The sequence below is a fragment of the Ursus arctos genome, unplaced genomic scaffold, assembly GCF_023065955.2.
Source record: "Ursus arctos isolate Adak ecotype North America unplaced genomic scaffold, UrsArc2.0 scaffold_2, whole genome shotgun sequence".
In the NCBI taxonomy this organism is placed as follows: Eukaryota; Metazoa; Chordata; class Mammalia; order Carnivora; family Ursidae; genus Ursus; species Ursus arctos.
This window is the reverse complement of record NW_026622874.1, coordinates 98,500,661-98,528,167: the sequence shown is the minus strand read 5'-3', so window position 1 is coordinate 98,528,167 and position 27,507 is coordinate 98,500,661. Positions and strand designations below refer to the sequence as shown.

General features: G+C 42.6%; 1 protein-coding gene across 10 annotated transcripts in view; it reads right to left on the bottom strand.

Annotated features, from left to right (window-relative positions):
• Positions 1 to 27,507, bottom strand: part of SMURF1 (SMAD specific E3 ubiquitin protein ligase 1) — a 110,989-nt gene that overhangs the window by 42,361 nt on the left and 41,121 nt on the right. For 2 of the 10 annotated variants that reach the window (XM_048224698.2, XM_048224700.2), the window contains exon 1: positions 1,661 to 27,507. This exon is cut by the window's right edge and continues 19,984 nt beyond it. The exons of the other annotated variants lie outside the window; for them this stretch is intronic. In XM_048224698.2, coding sequence (XP_048080655.1) covers positions 1,661 to 1,688 — 28 coding nt within the window. In that variant the 5' untranslated portion in view covers positions 1,689 to 27,507. The remainder of the gene's footprint in view (positions 1 to 1,660) is intronic. 10 annotated transcript variants of the gene reach the window in all.

The window sequence follows — 27,507 nt, the reverse complement described above, 5'->3', positions numbered from 1 at the left end:
AGAGGTATAACATATTTTATTTTTAATTTTTTTTTAAGATTTTATTTATTTATTTGACAGAGATAGAGACAGCCAGCGAGAGAGGGAACACAAGCAGGGGGAGTGGGAGAGGAAGAAGCAGGCTCCTAGCGGAGGAGCCTGATGTGGGACTCGATCCCAGAACGCTGGGATCACGCCCTGAGCCTAAGGCAGACGCTTAACCACTGTGCCACCCAGGCACCCCTATTTTTAATTTTTAATCTTAAAGTGTTGCTTTTCTTGACACCCTGGATTTGCCCCTGCGGAATGGACACGAGGAAGACGCCTTCCTGTGGGAAGAATGACCAAGCCAGCCTCACGGGAAGCATTTTCCAAAGCTACTGCTGGCTTCGCTCTGAGTTTTTCCCAAGCATCACAGGCTAGACAAGTGCGTGTCATTTAAAGTCTCTTTTACCTCCAAGATCATGTTTCTGTCTTAAACCAACCAAACGGAATATTTTCCAACCAGTAGCGTGGACCTAGGGCATCAATAGTCAGGACTTACCAGGTAGAAGGGTATCTCCTTGCCTTAGAACACAGGAAAATCCAGGTTGTTATTAGAGACAGTTTTATCTCAATATTTAAGGTTCTATTCCAAAAGTAATCAGTTCCTAGATCGGGTAATTATCAATGTTGTCTCTCTAAACAGGTTTGTTTTTCCTTCAAATGTCCTCATTCAAATGCCATACGCAATGACATTTATTAACTCCAACACTTGAGCCCCCAGCGTCTACTGTCTCAGCTCCTGCAAAGCGCGTGGTGATTTAACAGCCAGGAATTAAGGAGCACTTTGCCACGTGAGCTTCCCAAACCGCCCTGGCAAGCAGACTATCTCCCAGGCAACCATCGGACCAAAACCACCCGATAAAACCTCTCCATGGAATCAAAGGGGACAGTTTGGAAGACCTGGAAACTTTGCTGTTGCTTTGTTGAAACTTTAAAAATACAATCTAAGTCCCTTTAGTATAAAGACAGCAGCTAAAATTTATTGAATGCTCACCAGGTAACCGGGCGCTGTATTAGCTATCTGACGTGCACGACTGCACTTACTCAACATGACAATTCCACGACGTAGCTACTGTCCTTATGTTCATTTTCCTGAGGAGAAAGCTAAGGCTTTAGAAGATCATATAACTTGACACCCCCGCCCCACCAAGTCAGGCTAGTCCATAAAAGCTGCTGCTTCCGAGCAGTGAACCCATTTATCCTCTTAACCAATGTTTGGTGATCACGACGGCAGGCGGAGCCCTGTCCTGACTCAGAAGATTCCATGAACCACAAAAAAAAAACCCTGTTGCTTGCCGTCAGGTTACTTCCTGAGGGTTTGACGTTTAAGAAAAGTAAATTAATTTTTAAAAAAAGGAAAGGAAAGGAAATTAAGATAAACTTTTTTTTTTTTTTTAAATAGCAATTGCTTAAAACCAACTTCTCAAGTGTGGACTATCTTCCTAAGGTTATACAGTATAAAATAAAACTCTACTTTGTCAGGAAGGAAATGAATTTTAACCCCAAAAAAGCCTGTCATTAAGTAAATTATATCTGATTGTCACCCTAGAAGGAAAGGAATGAACACTGTTAATAGGAGGTGATCCAGGGCTAATGGAGAGGAGAACCGCACAGGGTTCCAAACATCCTCACCTACCTGAGCCGTGTCCTTCTGATGAAGTCATTTTAAACAAGGTGATAACCACTGAGAGGGAGGGAAATTGAGGGACTTAGGGGGAAGAAAGCTAGAAGTAAGCAAATTAGTCTACAGCCTGATTATTGGACCAGACATAAAACAAACAGGCATGGCGGGGGGGAGTAATAATTAACAAATAATAGCAGGAGAAAGTTCTCTGAGCATTTTCTCTCCTTCAGTTACTAACCTGACAAATGAGGCTTTATTAATTTGATGCATATAAGGGTCAACAGAAAACTGTAAAGTGAGCAAGGTAACCCATTGCAGATATCCCCATGCACAGTTATAAAAAACCCATCATCTTCTAGAACAAAGTCCCTTATAATTTCTTTCCTATTTATCATTTTACAGCACCAATTTCTATAGCACTGAAGTATTTAAAGGTATTATTCTGCAGGATTTTATCATAAAATCTTTTATAATTACTTAGCTAATCATTATTCGCATCACAGGGTAAGTCAGAGCAAAATCATTATGCTTGATTTAGTCAAGAAAAAGAAGAGCTCAGGAGATTGAGCAACTTGCTCAAAGTGACCCAGCAAAGTTAGTGATGGAGACAAGAACTTGAGCCAGGCATGAATGAAAGCCACACAGTTCACTGAATTACGCTCCTTCATTAAGACTGAACAGAGTGTGAAGAAGGAAACAATCTGTTAGAACATCAAAAATTTCAAATCAATGTGGCCAACACTGGATTCATAAGATCATTTAAATAAGAAAGAAAGAAAGAAAGAAAGAAAGAAAGAAAGAAAGAAAGATCGATCAATCAGGGGCACTTGGGTGGCTCAGTCAGTTAAGTGTCTGGCTCTTGCTGTTGGCTCAGGTCATGATCTCAGAGTCGTGAGATGGAGCCCTGCATCAGGCTCCACACTGAGCGTGAAACCTGCTTAAGATTCTCTCTTCCTCTCCTTCCCGCCACCCCGCTCTCACTCTCTCTCCAAAAAAAAAAAAAAGACCCAGCAAGTCCACCCTTAGGTGGACTTTGATCAACAGAACAACAAGATTTTAATCAACAGAAATGCATACATATAGATACGCTCACCACATAGAATGGTTATAGCAGCAGTTAGCAAGAGCCAAAGGCCGAGAACCAATGAGACACCCATTAACTACAATGAATAAAGAAGTTGTAGTATTCACAAAATGGAATATTAGATAGCAGTAAGAGAAACAAACCAACTACACACAAAATTAGGAAGGAATCTCATAAATTGAGATGATATTGAATGAAAGATATAATATACATCACGTAACATATACAACATATGTTATACAATACCAGTTATACAAAACCAGACAGAACTAATATATACTGTTGAAGTCAAGTGTGATTAACCTTAACAGAGACAAGATAGGGACCAGAAGGGATCATGAGAAGGCGTCTGGGGAACTGGCCGGACTCTGCCTCCTGACGTGGGCACTGATGACACCTGTATGTTTAGTTTGTGAGAATTCAGCGAGCTATACACTTAAATATTTATACATCAATCATACAGATCAATGGAACGGAATAGAAAGTCCAAATATAGACCCACAGGTATGAGATCAACTGATCTGGATCAAAGATGCCAAGATAATTCAATAAGGGGGAAAAAAAGATAGTCTTTTCCTGCCTGGAAAATGGGATATCCAGTTAAAAGAAATGGGATATCCTCAGCGTAAAAATAAACAAGCTTCAAATCTTGTCTCACATCATACGCAAAAACAGACTTGAAATGAAGCACAGACTTAAACATCAGGTACCATTAAGAAAAGTAAAAGGCACTGTCCCCCAGTTGGGGAAAAATCTTCATCATACATATATCTGACAAAAGATTTGTATGCAGAATATATAAAGAACTCTTACAATGAAATAATCAAAAGAAAAACAGCCCAACTTAAAACCGGGCAAAGAAAACTGGGACACTTCACTGAAGAAGATATCAAATGGCCAGTAAACACAATGAAACGGGGTCAGCATCACTAATGACAGTGAAACGCACATGAAACGCACATGAAAACTACAATAAGGAGTCACTACACACCAATTAAAACAGCTAAAATTAAAAAGACTGACAATACTACGGGTTGGCGAGGACGTGGAGGCACTACTCTCATATGTCACTGGTGGAAGCAGAAATCAGAACAGCCACTTCGGAGCACTCTTTAGGAGACATTTACCCCATGGCCTAGCAATTCCACTCCCAGATTCTTATCCAGATGAAAACGTGATAGCCACAAAAGGGTGTGTGTCTGAAAGCTTTATTCATAATAGCTTAAAATGATAACCCATTATCCATCAACTAGTGAATGGATAAATGGTAGTATATTCATTAAAAAGAATGAATTACTGATACAAGCAAAATATGGATAAATCTTAGAAGCATTAAGAAACACTTAAGAGTAGGGCACCTGGGTGGCTCAGTCGGTTAAGTGTCTGCCTTCGGCTCAGGTCGTGATCCTGGGGTCCTGGGATCAAGGCCCACATGAATCCCTCTTCCTCTGCCCCTGCTCGTGCTCTCTCTCACTCACTCTCCCTCAAATAAATAAATAACGTCTTAAAAAAAAAAAACAGGAAAAGCAACACTTAAGAGTATATGCTATATGACTACATGTATATGAAACTTTAGAATAGGCAAAATTAATCGATAAAAAAAGCCAATCACTGGGTGAGTGGGTCCAGGAGCTAGGTAGGCAAACTAGCTGCAAAAGGTCATCAGGAACTTTCTGGAATGATGGAAAGGTTATAGATTGTGAGTTGCGTGGTGGTTATAAGAGTGCCATACATTTGTTATAACTCACTGAACTATACACTTAAAATGAGAGCATTTTATTATAGGTAAATTATATTTCAATAAAGCCTATTTTAAAAGTAAAAACAAGTCATAGTGCAGTACAGGAATCTACAATGACATGAGAAGATCATCAGTATATTTAATTGGGAAAAAGTCACATCTCTAATATCATCATCCATTAAAGGAAAAAAGTGCTCCATGGAGAAATGTATGCTTCTAGGACCGGGGCACATAATACATAAGGTGAGTACCTTGTAATGAAGAGGTAAGAAAATGCTCAAAAAAAAAAAAAAAAAAAAAAGTAAAGTGAAAGAATCCCACCACACTTCCAACTTGAATAAAACTGACATGTTATTAGGTTTCCAGACTGACAGACGGAACTCATGCTGCTATCTGCCCCTTCCTCCAAAACCAACAGGAAATAGTTAAGACACATACATCCATAGCTCTGCTCACAAATTAAAGGAACCTCTAAAAGATGGAGAACAAGCAAGAAAAAGAGGGAAACCTTAGCTGTAAACAGAGGACACAGCCACACGTGGGCAACCGTGACCAAGGAAGGTGGCACCAACATCGTGGCATCTCAGGCGAGGATATGACGAGCCACTGTGGCTGGCAGGTGCAGCTAGGCTCCCATCAGGCGTGCACACCGTCCAGTGGGAGCCAGCGACCCAGGGCCAGGCTCGGCCTCCAGCTGCAAGAGTGACTGCAGCACGTGGCTCTGGGACACAGGACGGTGCGTCGGCAGGGAACGGGTGACTCAAGCTCAGGGCTCATCCAGTGCACAGAGTAACAGCCCCGCCTGCAGCACATCTCCCCCTCATCCCTCATCCCTCTCGCACCTTGACCAAGAAGCGGGAAAGCCCAGCTGCAAAAATATATAACTAAGAATCACTAAACGTTTACAGGAAGTCACACTATGAAAGAGAAAATAAACTCAATAAAATTGTTTTCCTCCTAAAACAGAGAACACACATTCTTTTCAAACACACATGGAATTTAGAAAAGCAGACTGTGTTCTAAGCTACAAAGGAAACTTAAATTTCCCAAGTTGATAAACAGTCCACATTCGTTCAATAATGTAATAGAACATTCATACCAAACATGTAGCCTAAACAAATCCACACATCTGGAAAATTTACAACCTATTCTTAAATAGCCCTTGCGGTCAAAGTGGAAACGAGGACCTATTTACAATCAAATGAAAACAAAAAATACTATAAATGCATAGGCTTAACTTCATTCATTAAAAACCCAGAAAGACGGAAAATACATGAACTAAGCTTCCAACCCAAAAAAGATAAATAATGCAAAGGCAGCGAAAAGAAGGAATTAGTAAAGATAACAGTGCGCACTAATTAAAATTAAGAAAACAGGAGAGTTGCCAAAAAAACCAGAAGCCAGTTCTTTTAAATAATTAGTCTTTTTTTTTTTTAATGAACAAATCTGTTTAAAGTAAGCTCAAGAAAAAAGAACGGCAGCATACATAACCCAGGCAAAGACAAAAGGAGGAGATAAAAGCCGACGAACAGTCTTACGAATCACAACCGTACACCACAGGAGTAATTAAACCAATGGCTAAAATGAAAACTGTTCTAGGAACATATAAGTTGCCCAAATTGGGCTTCAAAACCCTGACCATTAACCCTAGTTAGCTGAAATGTCATTGAAAATCTGCCCACAAGAACAAGGCATCAAGCCCAGACGGTTTTTATGGGAGAATTCCACCAAGATTTCAAGGTACGGATAATTCCCACCTTATAAATAACAAGGGAAGCCACTCCAACCGAGTTCATGAGGCTGACATCAAAACAAGAAACTATGAGCAAAGAAAATGACAGACTGTAATAGACATCCCTAGTGCTCCCCACATCTAGTCCTCTCCCTCACAACGGAGGGAAGACCACACTTCTCCGCTCCCTCGAGTTGGCCGGGACCGTGTGACGGTGGTGTGTCTCTCTTCCAGGCCAAAGTACAGAAGAGCTGCTAAGAGATCTCCGTGCCTCCATGAGACCGCGGACCAGCAGAACCCCTATCCACCGGGATCACTGAACGACCATGTGGAAAACAGCCCCCACCAACTCACAATTAACATGAACGCAAAGTAATTCATGGCAACCTGAGGGCGGTATGGGGAGAACCCCAGGCTTGGAACTGGCGGACTAGGGGGCCTTTAGCCTGACACGTGCATTGTTCCAGAAGAAGGATATATTTACTTATATATTGCTTTTTAAAAAAATACATCTCATAGGTCCCAGAAAAAAAGAGAAAAAGGAAGAGACAATAGACACACGAGAGGGAAGAAGAAAAATGTGAAAGAGACCAGAAATTCATTCAACATCTGGAGAATAACCTCATAGTATATGTAGAAGCTTGGATTAGAAGAACTTTTGAGACTACCCTTTTAACAGCTAGGAGACCATCTAAACTATTATTGGTGCTGCCCCCCCACCCCACCCCCGCCGTTTATCTTCTTTTTAAACCAGGGGGGAAATAAACATGATAAGATCACTTTTTCAAAAAAGTTTCCAGGTTTAAAAAAAAATTAAAAAGTTTCTAGGTTTGATTTTGTAGGAAGCAATGTCCCTGGTGTGGACACACATCTAGGGGTAGCTTTAATAATTATTAACTATAAAACTAACAACAACAATTTCTGATATTTAGCGAGCTTACTCTGTGCCAAACGCTATTAATAGCACTCTACAGATTACACTTTACCTAGTATTCACAGCAGATAAGGAAACCAAGCTTAGGTGAGCTTCAGTTATTTGCCCAAGACCACAGAGCCTGTAGGAGGAAAATCTGGAATCTGTCTGACCCGGAAGGCCCAGCTCTCCACGGCACCAGACTCTGAGACAGCATGTTTTGAAAAGTAATTATGGTGACAAATTGACAGACAACACAAGGACGCCAGACTACTCCAGAGAAACCTGTATTTTTAAAAAAGCAAACAAACATGACTTAAAATAAAAAGGGAACTCTTGCTTCTAACTAGAGAATGGGGAAAAAATTGTAAAGTAGTGGTATCTCATTGAGCGTACGTTTTAAAATACACCACCCTGTTAAGACAGGATTCGCAAGCCATGAAACTCGTACTTTTAAAGTGTGAATACAATTCAGTAGGTTTTAGTATATTCCGCTGTACAACCATGACCATTTAATTTCACAACACTTTAATCATCCCCCAAAGAAGCCCTACACCCGTGAGTGGCCACTCCCCAATCCCCTTTTCCCCAGCCCCCAGCAACCACTGACCTGCTGTCTCTATGGATTTGCCTATGCTGGACATGTCACAGCAACAGAATCACACGTATGCAACATTTTATTTATTTTTTTTTTTTAAGTAGGCTCCACACCCAACGTGGGGCTCGAACTCACAACCCCAAGATCAAGAACCGCACGCTCCACCGACTGAGCCACCCAGGCGCCCCATGTGGGACGTTTTCTGACTGGTTTCTTTCATTCAGCAAAATGTTCAACATTTCATCCTGCAAGGTCCGTTCACGTTGCAGCAAGCGTCAGTCCTTTACTCCTTTCTGTGGTCAGGTAACACGCAGCCGTATGGCTACAGCGTCTTCTGCTTATCCGGTCACCAGAGGTCATCAGAGAACAGACATTTCAGTTATTACCACATTTCAGAAGTTGTTTGGGCTGCCCTAACAATGCTGCTGATGCACACTTGTCTAACAAGGTTTTATACAGACCTACGTGTTCAATTTTCTTGGGTCTATACGTAGGCAGAGCATTGCGGGGTCACAGAGTAACTCTATGTTCAACGTTTTGAGGAACCGCCAAATTGTTTTCCAAAGTGGCCGCACAATTTTATACGCCCACCAGCCGCGCATAAAGGTTCTAATTTCTCTGCCTCCTTACCACCTCTTATTAGTTGTCCCAGCACCATTTGTTGAAAAGACCCTTCTTTCATCCCATCTAATGGTCTTGACACCACCATCAAGAATCAGTCCACTATCAACGTGTAGATTTCTGGACTCTCAGTCCCATTCCATTGACCTACGTATGTCTGTACTTATCGTGGGTAACATTCCATCTTGATTACCATCACTCGGTAGAACGTTTTGAAGTTGGGAAGTATTTCCAACTCTGTCCTAGTTTTTCAAGACTGTTTTGGTTATTCTGGATCTCTTGCATTTCCATGAATTTTACAATCAGCTTGTCAAATTCTGCAAATAAAGCCTCTTGGGATTTGGCGAGATGCGGCATCTGTTGAGGAATCTGGGGAGCACTCCTGTCTTAGGTCTTCCTGTTTACAAACATGGGACTTTTTCCATTTACTTAGGTCTTCTTCAGTTCCTTTCCACAATGTCTTGTAGTTTTCAGCATACAAGTCTTGCACTTCTATTGTTGAATTTCTTGCTTAACTGTTTATGCTACTTTAAAGGGAGTGGTTTTTAAATTTCTTTTCCCGTAGATGGGTGGTTGCATAGGAAAGGTGAGGATGACAGCTAAGGGGTAATAAGGTTTCTTTTCAGGGGTGGTGAGAATGTTCTACAATGGACTGTTGTGATGGTTGCACAACTCTGTGAATATACTTAAAACCGCTGAATGGTAAATGGGTGGATTTTATAGTCTGTGGACTGTATCTCAATAAAGAGAGAGAGAGAACAAACCCTATCAGGTACATGAACAGACTCTTAGCATGTTGTACTTTTCCATTTATATCAAAAGGAAAGACGTTCCACTTCCCCAGGCCAGTGTCAAAGACATTGTTAACACACTGGCGGTTTGCTTGGAAACATTAACTCCTATTAAATCGGTCTCAAACAAAGCTTGGCATGACTGCCATAATCTTAAACTAGGGGAAGGGGGAAAAGAAAACTTCCACTGTTCGCTTTCTACAGTTGATCAGGTACATTTTAGAGAGACAAGTAAGTAACCTGCCCATTAAGCAAACGACCTAATGACGGCAGTGATGATTTCAAAATTGTTGGAATAGCCTCTCAATTAAAATCCCTGCTTCCTCTGTTGATTCAAACCCAATTATTCATAAAGCATTATCAGAATCCTTTTTGATAATGCCTGAAGAGTCTCCGCCACCTACAAACTGCTTTCTTTGGAGTTCAAAACACAAAATACAGCTTCTCTTGATCTACTTTGCCAACTTTCTTACCCAACTATGGTTCGTTTAACTGTTTGTAGACAGCAGAGCAATTTTCTACCTCCGGGTCTTTCTTCACGTCACATGCTGTCCTCTATGACATCGAACCAATGCTTCCTGAGTTAGAATGTGGGCTTAACTACAGTGCATGCACACAGTCGGTGCTCAATCAGCACTTGCCGGGGCGCCTGGGTGGCTCAGTCGGTGAAGCGTCTGCCTTTGGCTCAGGTCATGATCCCAGGGTCCTGAGATCGAGCCCTGCATCGGGCTCCCTGCTCAGCGGGGAACCTGCTTCTTCCTCTCCTGCTCCCCCTGCTTGTGCTTGCTCTCTCTCTCTCTGTCAAATAGATAAATAAAATCTTAAAAAAAAACAACAACTACACAGTACTTGTTGAAGACCCCACTTCCTATTCTATGCTAGACTCCACCCGAAGCATTTCACCTATGTTATCTCCTAAAATCCTTCCACAAACCCTATGACGAAACGAAGGGTCCGAAGGGCTACTTGCCCAAGGCTACACACACTGAACCCCTGTCCGGTGACTGAAATTCTATTCTTTCTCGGGTTATAGCTGAAATGCAATCCCTTCCCTGATAACTGACAGTGATTTGTCCTTTCTCTGAACTTCTGAAGTACTTCCTGCGTTTGACACATAAATCCACACTACCTTGAATTGTATTTTGGAAGGAGACTTTATTTTTAGAGCAGTTTTACGTTCACAGCAAAACTGAGTGGAAAGTACAGAGATTTCCCATATCCTCCCTGCCCCCACACACCACGCACCCTCCCCCCACTATCCAGTCCCCCGCCAGATCGCTGTACCGGTTACGACTGATGAACGTACACGGACACATCACTATCAGCCGAAGTCCACACTGTACATCAGGCTTCATTCTTAGTGTTCTCCATGCTGTGGGTTTCGACAAACGTACAATGACATGTATCCACCATCGTCGTAGCACACAGAATAGTTTCACTGTCCTAAAATTCCTGTGTGTTGCCTATTCATTCCTCCCTCCCTGCTAACTCCTGGCCACCACTGATCTTTTTTCCTACAGTTTCACCTTTTTCAGAATGTCATATAGTTGGAATCATACAGTATGTAGCTTTTTCAGATCGACCTCTTTCATTCACAGGCATATACGGTTCCTCCCTGTCTTTTCATGATTTGATAGCTCATTTCTTTTTAGTAGCGAATAACATCCCATTGTCTGGATGCATCACAGTCACTTCCAAGTTTTAGCAATTAGGAACAGGGCTGCTACAGACATGTGTGGCAAGTTTTTGTGTGGACGTAAGTTCTCAACTTCTTTGGTTAAATATCAAGGAGCAGGAGGACTGGATCATATGATAAGAGTGTTTGGTGCTATAAGAAACTGCTAAGCAATCTTCCAGAGTGGACGTACCATTTTACACTCCCACCAGCAATGAATGAAAGTTCCTATTGCTCCACAACCTCGTCTGCCCTGTTTTCAGTGTTTTGGATTGTGGCCATTTTAACAGGTGTGTGATGGTATTTCACTGCTGTTTTAATTGGCATTCCCTGGTGACAAATGGTGTGAAGCATCTTTTCATATGCCTATCTGCCATCTGTGTATCTTCAGTGAGATGTTTGTTCAGGTCTTCTGCCCATTTTTTAATTGGCTTGCCTTCTTATTGTTGAGTTTTAAGAATTCTCTGTATATTGTGGATTAACAGTCCTTTAATATAGCTTCTGAAAATATTTTCTGTCTGTGGCCCCTGCATTATTTTTTATTTTTCACATTTTTATGTCTTACAAAATAGGGCTTATTTTTTTTACTTTTTTTTGTAAGCAAAGATTTTTCATCTCTATGCCCCATGTGGGGCTCGAACTCACAACCCCAAAACCAAAAGTCGCATGCTCTTCTGACTGAGTCACCCAGGCACCCCGGGCTTAAATGTATCAAAGTTATTTGGAGTAGCCATATCGCTCCTCACCTTGGGAGTAATACCACCTAATATTTAAAGTAGCTTTAATGAAAATTCTTATCTGCCACATAAAAGACCACGGGTAGCCTTTCTGTTTAGTGGAAAGCATCAATTATCAGGTGGGTGACACACGGCGCACCGGGAACTATGCAGGAGAACACAGGCTTGCATGCTAAGGGTCGCACCCTTAGGATACGGGGACTTGCAACCACCACAGCAGCCACAAATCTGTTAAATGACTAAATCTGGACGAGGCTTGTACCTGGGCTTTATTGGGTTAGCTTGGGGTTAAAGAGGCGTGGGAGCTCAGGGAGATTTGTGTCTGCTGTCGTGCATGCAAGTGCCCAGTTCCTGAGGGTGTAACCCACAGCAAACCTAGCCACCATCGGTACCAACCACCTGCAGCTTGCATGTAGCCTGAACTGGCCACCAATGGAGCCCTAAGAGTCCCCGAACTCCTACTGAACTGGTGAAAATTCTATACACAAATTCTTTGAAGTTACCCTTATTGATGCATACCAGAGTTATCAGAAGACATCAAGGGTATCACCAAGCCAATCCATAAACACAAGGAGATGGGTGGCAAGACATCGCCTGGCTGCAAATACTATGGCTTTGGAAAGGACCAAAGGTTTCATGACACTATCGATAGTTCCCACAGTATTGCTTGAAAAAGTCCCAATACTCTCCAAATTTACAATCACCACTAATTTAAACAACCTCTGTAACATTCAAACCCAATAAACAATCAATTTTACTTAAAGTTCATCTGTTAAAATGGTAGATGTCTGCATCTTATTTCATGCATTTGTCAATCTTATGAAAATTAAAATTACTAGTGGTGTCAAGCCAGTTCAATGAGAAGAGAATAGTCTTTTCAACAAATGGTGCTGGGACAACTGGATATGCACAGGAAAAAAGAATGAAGCTGGACCCCCTACCTCACACCTTATGCAAACATTAGGGGTGCCTGGGTGGCTCCCAGTTGTTAAGCATCTGCCTTCGGCTCAGGTCATGACCCCAGGGTCCTGGGATCAAGCCCCGTGTCGGGCTCCCTGCTCAGCAGGAAGCCTGCTTCTCCCTCTCCCACTCCCCCTGCTTGTGTTCCCTCTCTCACTGTGTCTCTGTCAAATAAATAAAATCTTAAAAAAAAAATTAGAAGAAACTGTAGGCATAAATCTTCATGACCTGGGACTAGGCAGTGATTTCTTACATGCAGCATCAAAAGTATAAGCAGCAAAAGGAAAAAGTATATAAATTGAACTTCAAAATTAAAAATTTTTCTGTTTCAAAAGACACTATCAAGAAAGTGAAAAGACAAACTACAGAATGGGAGAAGATATTTATAAATTACATACTTGCAAAATGTGGTAAGGGACTTGAATCCAGAATTTATATAGAACTCTTATAAATTGACAATAAAAGACAACCCAATTAAGGTATGGCCGAATGACCTGATTAGATATTTCTTCAAAGAATATATACAAATGACCAGTAAGTCCAAAAAGATGCTCAGCATCATAAGCTATCATCAGGGAGATGCAAATAAAAACCACAAGGAGATACCGCTTCATACCCACTGGGATGGCTAAAATGAAGAAGGTCGACAAATGCAAGTGTTGACAAGGATGTAGAAAAAACAACCCTCATGTACTGATGTTGGAATGAGAAATGGTGGAGTCACTTTGGAAAACAGTTTGGCAGTTCCTCAAGATGTTACGCGTGCAGTTGCCGTATGAACCGGTAACCCACTCCTAAGTATACTCAAGAGAACTGAAAACAGAACCTTGTACATAGATGTTCATAGCAGCATTATTCACAACAGCCAAAAAGTAGACACAACGCAACTGTTTACCATCGATGAATAAGTAAAATGTGGTATATCTATACGACGGAATATTATTCAGCTACAAAAATACAGATATATGATAAATGCTACAGCATAGATGTGCCTTGAACATATTACGCCAAGTGAATGAAGCCAGACACAAAGGGCTACATACTGCATGATTCCATTGATATGAACTGTCCAGAATAGGCAAGTCTATTACTATAGACTGAATGTTTGTTGTCCCCTCAAAATTCGTATGTTAAATCGTAATTCCCAATGTGATGGTATTTGGAGGTGGGGCCTTTCGGAGGTGATTAGGTCATGGGGTGGAGTCCTCCTGAATGGGATTAGGGCTTTATAAAGGGATCCCAGGGGAAACTGGGTGGCTCCCTCGGTTAAGTGGCCAACTCTTGATTTCAACTCTGGTCATGATCTCAGGGTCGCGGGATGGAGCCCCACGTCTGGCTCCATGCTCAGCGCAGAGTCTGCCAGTCCCTCTCCCTCTGTTCCTCCTCTCTCTCTCTCTCTCTCTCTTAAATACATACATAAATAAAGTGAGGACATAGCAAGAAGATGCCATCTATGAACCAGGAAGCCATTCTCACCAAGTCTGCCAACACCTTAATCTTGGACTTTCCAGCCTGTGATAAATAAGTGGTTAGTGGCTCTAGGGGCTGAGGGCAAAGTCAATAGGGCCTGATTGTCCAAGTATGTGGAGTCTGCTTTGGGGGTGATGAAAATACCCTGAAAGGACCTGGTTATGATCGTGCAACTCTGAGCATCCTAAAAACACTGAATTGTACACTCTAAAGGGTAAAATTTATGGTATGATCATTATATCCCAATTAAAATGTAAAATACAATAGTAGTTTGAAGACTAAGTTAATACTGGTTTTTCATAAGACAAACCCTTCGGCCTTAGCTTTATCTTGTTAGTGAGTTACAGGCCATTGTTTAAAATGTCATGCATGCTGTGGAGAATAATACGTGTTACATAAATTCTCTAACAGGAATAAAAAGATACTGGCCACCTACGACAAAAGGACAAGATGGAGAGTCTGTTACAAAAGAGTTTACAGTTTAACTCGAGAAACAAAACGCATCAACAAGAAAACCAAACAATAGTGCAAAGCCGCTTACTTTTGCCAACCCACATTCAATTACTCATCAAGTCATATCAATTCGTCTTTTGTAGTATCTTAAATCCATTCTTTGCGGTCCCAGCACCACTGCTCAATTGCAGGCGACTCCTGTCTCGTGTCTGGATTATTACAACAGGCTCTGGCATCTCTTTTCTCTAATTCATTTTAATCATGAAATAATTATTTGTTGGGTAAGTGAATAGAACACTCTTCATTACGTAAACTGCCCTACCCATAAACCTCTGAGCTTAATCCCACTTCCAATGTGAAGCGTACGTTTCTCCCTGACCCACACCCCTCTGCCCAAAAATAGAGAGGGAGGAAAAGTATAAACCTCCTAGCAGCTAAGCACTTAAAAACTGGATTCCAGAATCCTGTCCCTCTCACTTTCTGGTCTCATCACCCACCAACTCTTCCTCTCTGGTCACTCCTAGATTTGGCTCATGCATTCCCTCCCCACCCCCCAACTTCTTTGCTGGGGTCCCTCCCACCAGCCCCTCCTCCTCCTCTTCATCACCCAGATCTGTGCTTCTCAGCCTAGTTCAAGCCTCCCTTCCTCTATCAGCCTTCCCCTATCCTGTAGGGCCCTGTGAAGTCACAGGGTTTTTTTAGATTTAATGTCTTTATTTGAGACACAGAGAAAGAACACGAGGGGAGGGGAGGAGAAGGTGCAGAGAAGGGAGGAGCAGACTCCCCTCTAAGCAGGGGCCAATCCCAGGACCCAGAGATCATGACCTTGACCTGAACCAAAGGCAGCTGCTTAACTGACTGAGCCACCCAGGTGCCCTGAAGTCACATTTTTTATTAGTTACTTATATAAGTCTCCAAGCAGATTTTAAACTCATGGAAAGTAGGACCCACGGCAGAGGTAAATCTAAGCCTAACATCTCACTCCACAAACACTGCCATATGGAATCGAACTTCCAAATGAGCTCTACAGTCAGACTACCAGAATTCGGAGAAACAGTATTATCGCGGGAATGCTTAGGTTGTGTTTGCTTGTTTCTCTGGGGGTGACAAGCTGAATTTCAAAGGGCGGGTGGGCTTTGGGTGTCTGAAGAGAAGTCAGAAATCTGATGGGGTGGGCCGGGGGGAGGGAGGCGTATCCCAGGATCCATGTGCCAAATGCTCGCATTCGCAGGGAGGATCCAGACACTGATAACAAAGTGACTCTTGAAAGTACAACTCGTTGGGGTTTTTTGGTCTTCAAAGCCTTCCAGAATTCTAAAGTATTCGTGAAAATCACATGGGAAAGTAAACTAGCACAGATCCCCTGAACAACCTGATGCTTGCGCTGACCCGGAAGTCTACGTTTTCAGCCTGTTACTCACCTGTAATAAGATTTGGGTTAACTTTTCTGTAAACGCACCTACGTGGATCTTTTTATCACACTACTATCTTCTGCTCAGTTTAAATCTCCGAACAGATCGTGTGTGTGTGTGTGTGTGTGTGTGTGTGTGTGTGGTAGGAAAGGGCTCATTCTTCATAGTATAATATTACCACAAATGCTTAAAGGACACTGGCCTTCATAGGACGCGATTTAAAAGAAAAGAGCTTACTTCCTGAGAAGAAAAAAAAACCCACAACCACGAATTTATGAAGACTGGCAACTACAAAAAAAGATATTCATGAATATAAATTACCGTCAGTTTAGAAAGAGGTGGTGGGGGGCGCCTGGGTGGCACAGCGGTTAAGCGTCTGCCTTCAGCTCAGGGCGTGATCCCGGCGTTATGGGATCGAGCCCCACATCAGGCTCCTCCGCTGTGAGCCCGCTTCTTCCTCTCCCACTCCCCCTGCTTGTGTTCCCTCTCTTGCTGGCTGTCTCTATCTCTGTCAAATAAATAAAATCTTTAAAAAAAAAAAAAAAGGAAAGAAAGAAAGAAAGAGGTGGTGGAAGCCAGGTGGATAAAAGTTGATGCTTCTCGAGCGCGTACTACTTTTCCCAGCAGACAAACACGTGACCCCTCCGTGGCCAAGAGCACTTGGTGCGGGGTTCTGGTGTAATCTCAGATGTTTTGAGAAGGGGGCATTGAAACAAAGCTCTTACAAAATGGATCCTGCACTCGCTCATCATGATGGACCAACCATCGGGGTTAAACATGTTGCTCAGGGCTTGAGAGCACTCAGCCTGACCCCCCTTTCCTGCAGCTTAGAGCTAGCTGCTCCAGCGTGCTGTCAGGACCACCCCCCCCCCCCCCCCCGTTCCCCTCTCCCCCGTCTCGTCTTCCCACATAAATCCAAGCCTCTTACAGTCAGCTTCTCTAACCCAACATGTGGGACATGTAGGAAAGGGAAAGAGAGAATACACTGCATTTTAGGGGGAAAATTAATTAGCAACCTCTGCCTTCTGTCCTGAGATATTAAATACCCTCAAAGTTTATCCTTAAATGCACAATTTGTAACAAAAGAAAAACTAGTGAAATGTGAGTAAGCGGTTTCAGTTCCTGGTATTTCCTGGTATTTCATTTCAATTTTCCTTTCCTACCACCAACAAAAAATGTTCAATAGACCTAATATCTTGGTGGGGCGACTGGGGTGGCTCAGTCGGTTAACTGGTTGGACTCTTGATATTACCTCAGGTCTTGATCTCACAGTTTTGAGTTCGAGCCCCAACTTAATATCTTGGTATCAGAATCAGCAAGATTTGTAAGAGATGACAGGTTTTCTATATAACTTTATTTTCACTGCCCAAGGTTACAATGCAAATTTTAAAATGTGCACACACACACACACACACACACACACACACACACAAAATAAAAATAGCTAAATCAAACGCTGCACACACAAAAGTCTGCCAGGGTTTAACCCTATGAAGAAATTACGAAGGTCTTAAAGTAAGAGCTTTGCTGTAGACCAGGGATTGGCTAACGATGGCTCCTGGGCCAAATTTTGTAAATGGGCCTCCTGCCTGTTTTTGTAAATAAAGTTTACATGGAACACAGCCACGCTCGTCTGTTCACTCAGTGTCTGTGGCTACAATGGCAGAACTGAAGAGTTGTGACAAAGACCATATGGCCCACAAAGCATAAAATATTTACTCTCTGGGCCTTTCGGAAGAAGCTTGCTGGCCCCCGCTCCAAATCTATAATAGTACTGACTGTATAGACATAATAACCTCAGTGGACAAGCTTCTTGGGGATCCACGAAGAATAACATATCCCCAAAATACCTACCCTAGCTTTTGACTGCTTACTCACTTATTTATATGGACGCTAAATACAAGCACAATTTGAAATTTATGCAGTGCATTCCCACCAAACTTGAACCAGATGTAAGAAATATGCATTCCACAAGAACACCATGAAGCATTCCTCTCAAACGGCCGTGTTGTCGTCTACTGAAACACATTTGCAGGCTACAAGTAGAAAATGATAGAAAACTTCCATGTGTCTCTCAGAGTCTGGGTGTTCACAGCACGCAGCTCAGCCTTGGCTCAGAAAAATCTCTATGTCACTGGCGGAGGGGAGAGTGGAAACTGCCTTTCGGAGGCCTTCACGTACCAAAGCACCAGACCCTTCGGGCTCTGAGAACTGGGATGGTTCCCAATTCACTCCACCTACAAACACGAACTGTGTGAATATGGGAAGCCCTTCTCCAGAACCATCCAAAAAAAAAAAAAGAACCCATCTCTGAAAGAAGACTGAGGAAAATACCTCTTAAGCCAGTCATCTGGAGCACTGGAGACACAAAGGGCTTTCCCTACGTGCTCACTTTCCTACAGATACGAGGGCTTACGAAGGCCAGCAGTACACATGGAGAAGCGATTGTAAGTGCTCTTCTTTACAAGTCCAGTTCTGGACAGCTACAAAGATGACCAAAGAGTCTCAAAGTCATCACCTCCCTCAGATGTAAGTGTTCCCTGCCCAGGTCCTCCTGCCGGCTGAACCCTAGTTAAGGCCTCTATTCTTTGGAGCGTCCCTCGGCCTCTACCGCAATGTGTGTTAAACTTCTATCCTTTGCAGGGGTGCCTGGGTGGCTCAGTTGTTGGGCGTCTGCCTTCAGCTCAGGGCGTGATCCCGGTGTTCTGGGATCGAGCCCCGCATCAGGTTCCTCCGCTGGGAGCCTGCTTCTTCCTCTCCCACTCCCCCTGCTTGTCTTCCCTCTCTCGCTGGCCGTCTCTGTCAAATAAATAAATAAAATCTTAAAAAAAAAATTCTATCCTTTGCAGCCCAAGACTTGTTATGTGGGTCACTCTGGGCTCTATCTCACCCTAATTTCTCCCACTCTGGGCAGGAAGCATAAGCTCCAGCCCTTCCAACACAGTCCTCTTTGCCTGACCCCCTCCACCCTTCACCGGGATGTACACAGATCCCAGCTGGATCACTAGGGACCTGATGCCGTATATAATGTCTCTTCACTTAAAACGATCACGCCCTGGGCTCAAACTGCAGCTCAGCTATTTAGCAGACGGATAACATGGAGCAAAGTACTCAACCTCTCTGGGCCTTTCTCATCGGTACCACAGAGATGATATTTCCTATTTTTCAGGGTTTCCGTGAACATCAGAATAGGTACTCGATAAAGACAGTTGCTATCAGTATTAACTTGTCTTACTAATTACTACCAACACCACTAATTATCAAGGGCTTACTGTATATGTGGCAATATGACAGCAACTTTACTCTTTAAATTCACTAACTTCTGATGTAAGTAATATTTATCCCCAATTTACAAATATGAAAACAGACCCAGAGAGGTTAACTGGCTTAAGATAACAATACTTGTATTGCATGGTGGGGTCAGGACCCAATCCCAGGCATGCAAGTACAGTTGGTCCTCATTAGTCATGAGTTCTGTATTTGTGAATTTGCCTACTTGGTAAAATTTACTGGAGTGCCTGGCTGGTTCAGTCAGTACAGTATGTGACTCTCTATCTTAAGGTCCTAAGTTCAACCCCCACATTGGGTATAACGTTTACTTTTTTAAAAATTTACTTGTGGGGTGCCTGGGTGGCTCAGTTCGTTGGGCATCCGACTCTTGATTTTTGGCTCAGGTCACGATCTCCTGGTCGTTGAGATCAAGCCCCAAGTCAGACTGTGCTAAATGAGGAGTCTGCTTGAGATTCTCTCTCTCCTTCTCCCCCTGCTTGCTCACGCTCTCTCATTAATTAATTAATTAATTAAACCCCAAAATCAACACTCCTGGCACTTTCCCAGTCATTCACAGCCACGCGCAGAGTAAAAAGAACTCGAGTATCCCAATGTACACACTCCTGGCTGTGGCTGAACGAGGCGACATTTTGCCCCCTTCTTTCAACTTTCATGCTACAAATGAGTATGCTTTTTGCAGTCTCTTTAGTGACTCCTTTCCACATTTTTGTGCTTTTTGTTGGTGATTTTGCTATTTAAAATAGCCCCTAGTGTTGAAGTGCTGCCTAGTGTTCCCTGGCAATGATGTGCCTTGCAGAAAAAATACATGTAATTAGACCAGCTTCGTCCAGGCCTGACTTACAGCACTGCTGGCCACAAGTTAAATGCTAATGAATCAGCGTTATTATCCATTATTATTAATACATACTAGATACAGTGTCTTTAAACAGGAGCGCACATGAAACATGCTATTGCTCAGCTGACGACAACATGACCGGAAGTTCACAGGAACCAAATTCTGTATTCCTTAGGAGCAAAGGGTCAGGGGTCACTAACTCAGGGTTCCTGGAGACTTCCAAGAACACAGCTACCATGAATAACGGGAAACGACGGGATAGGCCTCGTTCCACTGGCAGGGCCAGTGGTATTATCCACACCTCAGATACTATCCGCATACCCTCCCCAGACGGTTTCACTCCCACGGCCACTCGCACACCGCCCATCAGACACACTGGTGGGAGGCTGGGGTGGGCACCGGTGGAGGAAAGAACAAGAGGAGAATGAAGAAAAGGTAGAGCAAACATGGCGTCCCAATAATCTGCTCAAAAAAGGTGAGGAGGGAATGCAAGCTACACACCAAAACCATAAGCTTGTTACGCTCTGCTCCTTCCTACTTCCAAAATTATAAGCTTTGGGGATCTTGGAAATCTCTATGCTCAGAAAACATTTCCAAAAGTGAATTACGAATTAATCAAATTTAAAGCTCCTTCAGTCTTGGCCTCCTCAATAACTGTCAAATTTCCTCTCCTCTCCTTGCAAAGCCAATCTCCTCTCTGTCTTCGGCTCTAGCTACAGCAATTAGGAGAGAAGGTGGACAGTACTACCACGACAGAGAGGTACTGTGTTTCGAAAACAAAGATTGCCCTGGAATTTACTCCCCCCACATTCAATAAAATACAACAAAGCAAACACCCTATCATGACATTAAATTATCACCAAATTGCCAGAGCCCTGCAAAAAAGGCACCCAAATTTTGAGGAGTTTTTGCAATTTCATTCCTAAAATTCTCATGCAAAAATCATTTCATGCCGAGCTGAAGAGTTTGATTTCTTTTCCCCTCATGTAAAGAGCTGCTCTTGAAGACATTTTCTTCATTATTTGTGTGCACGCACACTCAGTTAATTGAAACAGTGAAGGAATAATAATTAAATTACAATAAGTAAAAAAACAAAAAAACCCAAAAAATTCATAAATAACCGCTTTATAAGAACAATGAATAGCTTTATGGATCATAAAGAGAATATCTCCCACTAATGGAGAATGTTATAACTGAACAAGTTAGTTGAGGGCAATACTTGTATCAATTTTTAAATAACGCCATAACTAATTTTTAAAATACAGCTCTGACTAAATCCGTGTCACGTTAACATAAGCAGCTGCACAGGAAACTAACAGGTGAATTTGAAGAATACAAAGGGGAATTCAATTCAATTCAAATACCATCTGTTCTGCTGGGAGTTTCTGTAACACAGATGAGCTCATGTTTGATTGGTAAGCGGGAATGACATCAGCACAGCATGGAAGTCTCGCTGATTCATTTGTTGAGTTTCCAAAGCAAAGAAGTGGAGGGAATGGAATTATGTGAGATCCTGGGCAAGAAAAAACCAGCCCATTACCTAACTTGGCCTTCGCAAGAAGCTGTATTTGAAGCAAGCTGCAAAAGGGAGCCCGCACCCAGGCCTCGCTCCCTGGACAGGTGCAGTCACGGCCGCGCCAAGGTCTCTCTCGGCTGGGTTGTGGCTCTGGCTTCCGTCACAGCCCCCTGTAATGGCAACCCCACTGGCTTAGAACTCAACACACACCATCCATGCACCAATGCAAGCATTGCTAGGATTTCCACTTTGCTGTCCTTGTATACTTTTAATAGCCATTTCAGCAATGTCCAGCCACACTGAGATGTGCGCCTACGTGGTCCAGGTAATCACCTGAGGTACCAATTATTGCTTCTGCTAGTAGCTACCAAGCTGTGTAGATTTTGAGAGATCTGCCCCAACCTTATTTGCTCCCGTAAGATACTACTTTAAGTGCGTGATTTGCAGAATGCAAGACTTTCCAAGAACATAAATATTTCATTATAGTAGAAAGAACTGCAAATATTTCTCAAGTGCCTACCTTCTAGGCACAGGCAATGGGCCAGGTACTTAATAAAGTTACACTTCAGGACCTAAAAGGAACAGGTTTTCTTAAAGATCTCAACTTAGAGAAGTGAACATCTCTTCATTAGTTTGCTTGAGCTGCCAGAATGAAGTACCAGGTGCTGGCGGGCTTAAACCACAGAAGATTTGTCTCACATTTCTGGAGACTCGAAATCCGAGATCGAGGTGCAGGCAGGGTTGGTTCGTTCTGAGGGCTGTGAAGGAGAATCCGCGGCTCCCCTCTCTCCTAGCTTCTGGTGGTTTGCTGGCACTCGCTGGTGTTCTTGGAGGACTGACGATGCATCTCGTAACCTCCACCTTCATGTAAACATGGCATCCTCCCTTTCTGCTCGTCTGCATCCAAATTTCCCCATTTGATAAGGATACCTGTCACAATGGGGTTAGGGGTCCACCCTACTCCAGTATGACCTCATCTCAACTAACTGTGTCTGCAATGACCCTATTTCTACATGGGAAACCACATTCTGAGGTACAGGGGGGCTGAGGACTTTCACATATGAATACGGGAGGGTCAAAATGCAATCCATAACAACCTCTGATTCACAAAGTTGATCTAAAAACTGCCAGGATTTCCAGCCCCTGGTAACGGCAGATGAGGTCGGTCAGTCTGCCGGAAACCATAAAAGCTAATAGCTAACACGGTAGTGAGGAGGCACTGAACCCAGCTTCCGGTCAGTACTTGCCCTAGAGAGAACGAGGAAGTCCTGCTGCCTTTTGCCCTCCAGTCATCTGCTAAGAGGTGTCCTTTTAGGACTTTGGGGGATGAGGGCTGGGATCTGTTAACTGCCAAGGACGGGGTCCTGATGAAGGGTACCTCCGTTTGGGCTAGCCCTCGAAAGGCAGCAGGCTGGGAGTAGGACTTCAGAGAGTGCCCAGCTTCCTCTGAGCTTGGGGACCAAGAAAATCTCAAGCCTTTGATTCTGGACTACTAGTGACAACTTTCAAATACACACGTCCGGCACACCTGAACAACGGGGTAGACCGCTGGCCACGCTCCAGGGGGCCACCAGTGGCACACAGGTCAGAGACAAATAACACTGCAAAGGTTATGAACACATACCCTAAACCCAAGGAGGTCAATGCCTGCTAAAACACACACATCAACATTCAGCACGGGATATGAACAACATGCAGAGCCTCCTAACAGAACATTCATAATGTTTGGGATATAATCCAGAATTAGTGTACTAGGGACAAGGAAAACTGCCACTCACCTGGGGGAAAGACAGATACACCATGCAAACACTGTAAGAAGGCTGGCGTGGCTCTATTAACATTCGACAAAGTGGACTTCAAAACAAAGAAAACCAGAGGGGATAAAGAGGGACATTCCATAATGACAACAAGGTTAATTTGCCAAGAAGATGTAACAATGTACATGAATCTTACAACAGAGCTTCAAAAACACACAGGAGCAAAAACTGACAGAATTGCAAAGAAAAATAGAAAAATCCAAAATTACAGCTGGAGACTTCAGCACTTCTCCCAGTAATCGACAGAACTGGTAGACAGAGAGGACCGAGTGCCATCAACTAACCACATCAGCTGACATTTTCCCAGCACTCCACACAAGCACAGCAGTTGACACATTCTTTTCAACACACATGGAACCTTCATGAAAAAATCTGAACAAATGTAAAAATTGAAATTGTATAATTATGTTCTCTGATCATAAGGGAACTCAACTACAAAGCAATACAAAAAGATAACAGGAAAATCTCCAAACACGTGGAGAGTAAACACCACACTTGTAAATCATTCATGGGTGAAAGGGAACATCTTAAGGGAGATTAAAGAACATTTAGAACTGAAAGAAAAATTTTAAATTAACATATCAAAATCGGTGGAATTCAGCTAAAGCAGTACTTAGAAGGAAATTTAGAAATTTTTTTCTCTATTTTTCTAATGTAAAGGACACAGTGGGGTCATATTTGGAAACTGAAATTTAGTCACTTTCTGGGACTTGATACCCCATACTGTAAAAGTGGGCACAGGACCCACGACTAGGTAAACACATTAAGATTAAGAAATCGATACCCACTAACTCTAATTTAAGCAGCACTTCTACAATTTGTCAAAAATCACTAACAAACCTAAGCCACTAAGAAAAACTGTAACAGAAGGTTTAAAGTATCTTCTGTTCTGTGCCTCAATGTCCAAAGAGTGTCTTAACCAATCTGGCTTAAAATTTTCAACTCAAGCTATGTGATAGGCTGTTTCCAATCAGACTAAATAAAAAAGAATAAAATAGGAAAAACTGGCACGGGAATCTGAAAAAACACATGTCCATTAGCTAGTTTCTTGTGATTAAATACACAAAAAACAAATTTGCACCTTTTAAAATAAATAACCAGAGGTCACGATAGTTATCCATAAAATGCCACATATACAAATTTTTATTAGAAAAGACGCACATGAAAAATCCAACTTTATACCTTAAGAAATTGGAAAAAGAGCAAAATAAACAGTTACAGAGAGAAACTCCATGTTAAGGAGAGTAAGAGAGGATGGGGCAACAATGAGAGAGAGATCCTGGCTGGGAAATTTTCGAGAAGTGATGAGAAACATCAACCCATAAATTCAGAAAGCCCAAGCAGAATAAATAAAAGGAACACACATGGGGGTATATAACGGTGACACTGCAGGAAACGAAAGACAAAAAGAAAAATCTTACACGTGGCCACAAAAAAGGAACGATTACTCATTTCCGAGTACTGACAATGGACTTTTCAAAAGCAATGGGGGAAGTCAGAAAACAACAGATCATCTTCGAGAAAATAACTGCGAACCTAGAACTCTCTACCCAGCAAAAAGTACCTTTTAAGAACCAAGATGAAGTAAAGGTCTCTTTGGACAAAACCTGAGTTAGCCCCCGGGACACTTTTCATCGTTACCATCCTCAGACGCCTCTGTCTAAAACAGACATAAATCAAAACACAAAAAAGTTTCCAACCAGTGAAATTTTATAAAGTCATTATACAATAAAGCTAAATTTACTACAAGAATAAAGAAAAGAAATGTACCCTCTTCCCCTTCTATTCAGGAGTTCAAGCTGATCTTCAAGTCTGAACTGTAACAGATAATTATGTTATTTTTGGTAAGGTACAGAAACTGAGGTGGGGACGGGGAAACTATACTCTATTAGTCCCAAATGAACATCTTATGGTCATTACAAAAAGCAGCTGCATTAGACGGACCCCTGTTTATAAACACGCGCGCCAAAACTAGATAATAAGCAAACACGGTGTGCCGGGTGGTCTCACAACATAGAGGGAACAGTTCCTAAAAATCTGATAGGACATGACCCGGCCTATAATACAGAAGAGTCCACTTTCTTGTTTTCACCACTAATTGATGTCTATTTCTGTCCTGTGTTACCACACATCAGCCCCCTCGTCACACAGATGCTCTGCCGGGAGCTTTACTGGACAAGGGACAGCCCCAGAAAACAACACAGTGAGCCTAGAAAGTGCACGGAACACTAAGCTCTGTGGCTGAGTAAAACTGGACAGATTTATATTTGTACCATACCCGGTCCAGAGAAACTGCAGAGTTTAGCCGCATAATACATGGTTTTCCATCCAGCCACGTATTAGGGATTTTCAGCCCTTTGCATGTCTTCCCAGCGCATTGAATTATGGGGTCCTTTGAGCAGGTACTCTACCTCATTCACTTAGAGTAACATTTAAGAACTGCTTTGGCCGGGCCCTGCGCCATGGGAGACCTTTAGCAGCAGCAAAGACAAGGACATGCAGAATACAAATAAGGTTGTGCAGACCCTGCCATAGGAAGATGAGAAAGAGGGACTAGCCCCTGCCAGGCAGGAGGCACTGGGGGACGTCACTCTGCGTGGACGAGGGACGTGGACAAGGACATGCTGGAGAGGACATGCTGGAGAGGCACATGCATTCAGGGCCAGGGGTGTGCTTCTAAGGGATGTCTGGTTTAGCAGGAAGAGAAAGAGCTAGGGCCAGACTAGAAAAGTCTCACCTGCAGTTGCTCAGGAATTTGGACTTTACCCTGTAGGCAACGAGAAGTCAAACAGGATCAGGTTGGCTTTTTTAGGAAGCTATAAACTCTGGCACTGGAGTAGAAAATGAGAAGGAACGGGAAGAGGCAAGAAGACTGATCTGGAGGCTGTTGAAATAGTCCAAGGAGGGCTTCGCCTGATTTCCGCCCCGAGGCAGCAAGCTCAGTGCCTTACGTATAGCAAGAGAATAATGCTGGACTGACCTGACAGAAAAACACCTAAATTTCTTACAAAGTGCTTTCCTGCTTTCTAAGACAACTCCTTCCTCAAGATTTGGGGCCGGGGAGGGGAGGTGATGGGGGGGCGGGGTTGCCACAACACCATTTACCCTCTGCTAAAACTACCAACACCTTTCACACCATTCTAAAACACAGCTAAGATCCTGAAGAACCCGGGTTCTCACAGATTCGCTTTGTCTTCATGTTCTCACGTTTTCACTGATCTCAAAACACTGGTGGAAAGAGTTTTGAAAAAACCTGCAAAGCCAATACGCTGACCACAGGATGCCACATATACATTTTTAATAATGAAACCAAGCAAGGGCTTCAATATATAGATCGTGCCAGTTCAGTGTTTCTCCAAATAACCTAGTTTCGGATGTGCACTGACTTACCCACCAAGATATAAATGTTCAATGAATACTCCCAATACCTGAGACCTGTTCCAGAAGTTGAATGCGATGAATAGTCAAGACTTGGTAGACTACTTAAAATAAGATGGCATCTACCCAATGCATTCCCTTTCAAAATTCTAGCTGGGTTTTGGGGGTTTTTTGGGAGTTGGGGTTTTGGGGTTTTTTTTTGTTGGTGGCGGTGGTAGTTTTTTTGCCTAAATTGACAAGCTGATCCTAAAATTTGTATGGAAATTCAATGGACTCAGAAGCCAAAACAATCTTGAGAGAAAAAGAATAAAGATGGAGATTCACACTTACCAATTTCAAAACTCACAACCAAGCTATGGTAATCAAGATGATGTGGGACTGGCGTAAGGCTGGACATACATAGGTAAATGAAAGAGAATTGGAAGTCCACAAATAAGCCCTTACATTTATGTCACCTGGTTGGGAACAAGGAGTGCACAATAAGTTAATGAGAGAATAGTCTTTTCAACAAATGGTGCTGGGACAACCAAATATCCACAGGCAAAAGAACAAACTTGCAGCCTTACCTCAAACCGTACATAATAATTAATTCAAAACAGACCTTGCAAAGTTAACGCAAGAGTTAAAATTATAGAACTCTTACGGAAAGAATATATAAGCGTTGAGTCTTTATGATCTTGGGTTTGGTAACAGTTACCTACATATGATGCCGAAAGCATAAGTGACAAAAAAGAATATATAAATTGTACTTGATCAAAATTTAGAAGTTTTGTGTTTCAGAGGACACTATCAAGTAAAAAGACAATCCATAGAATACTTCAAAACTATTGGAAAA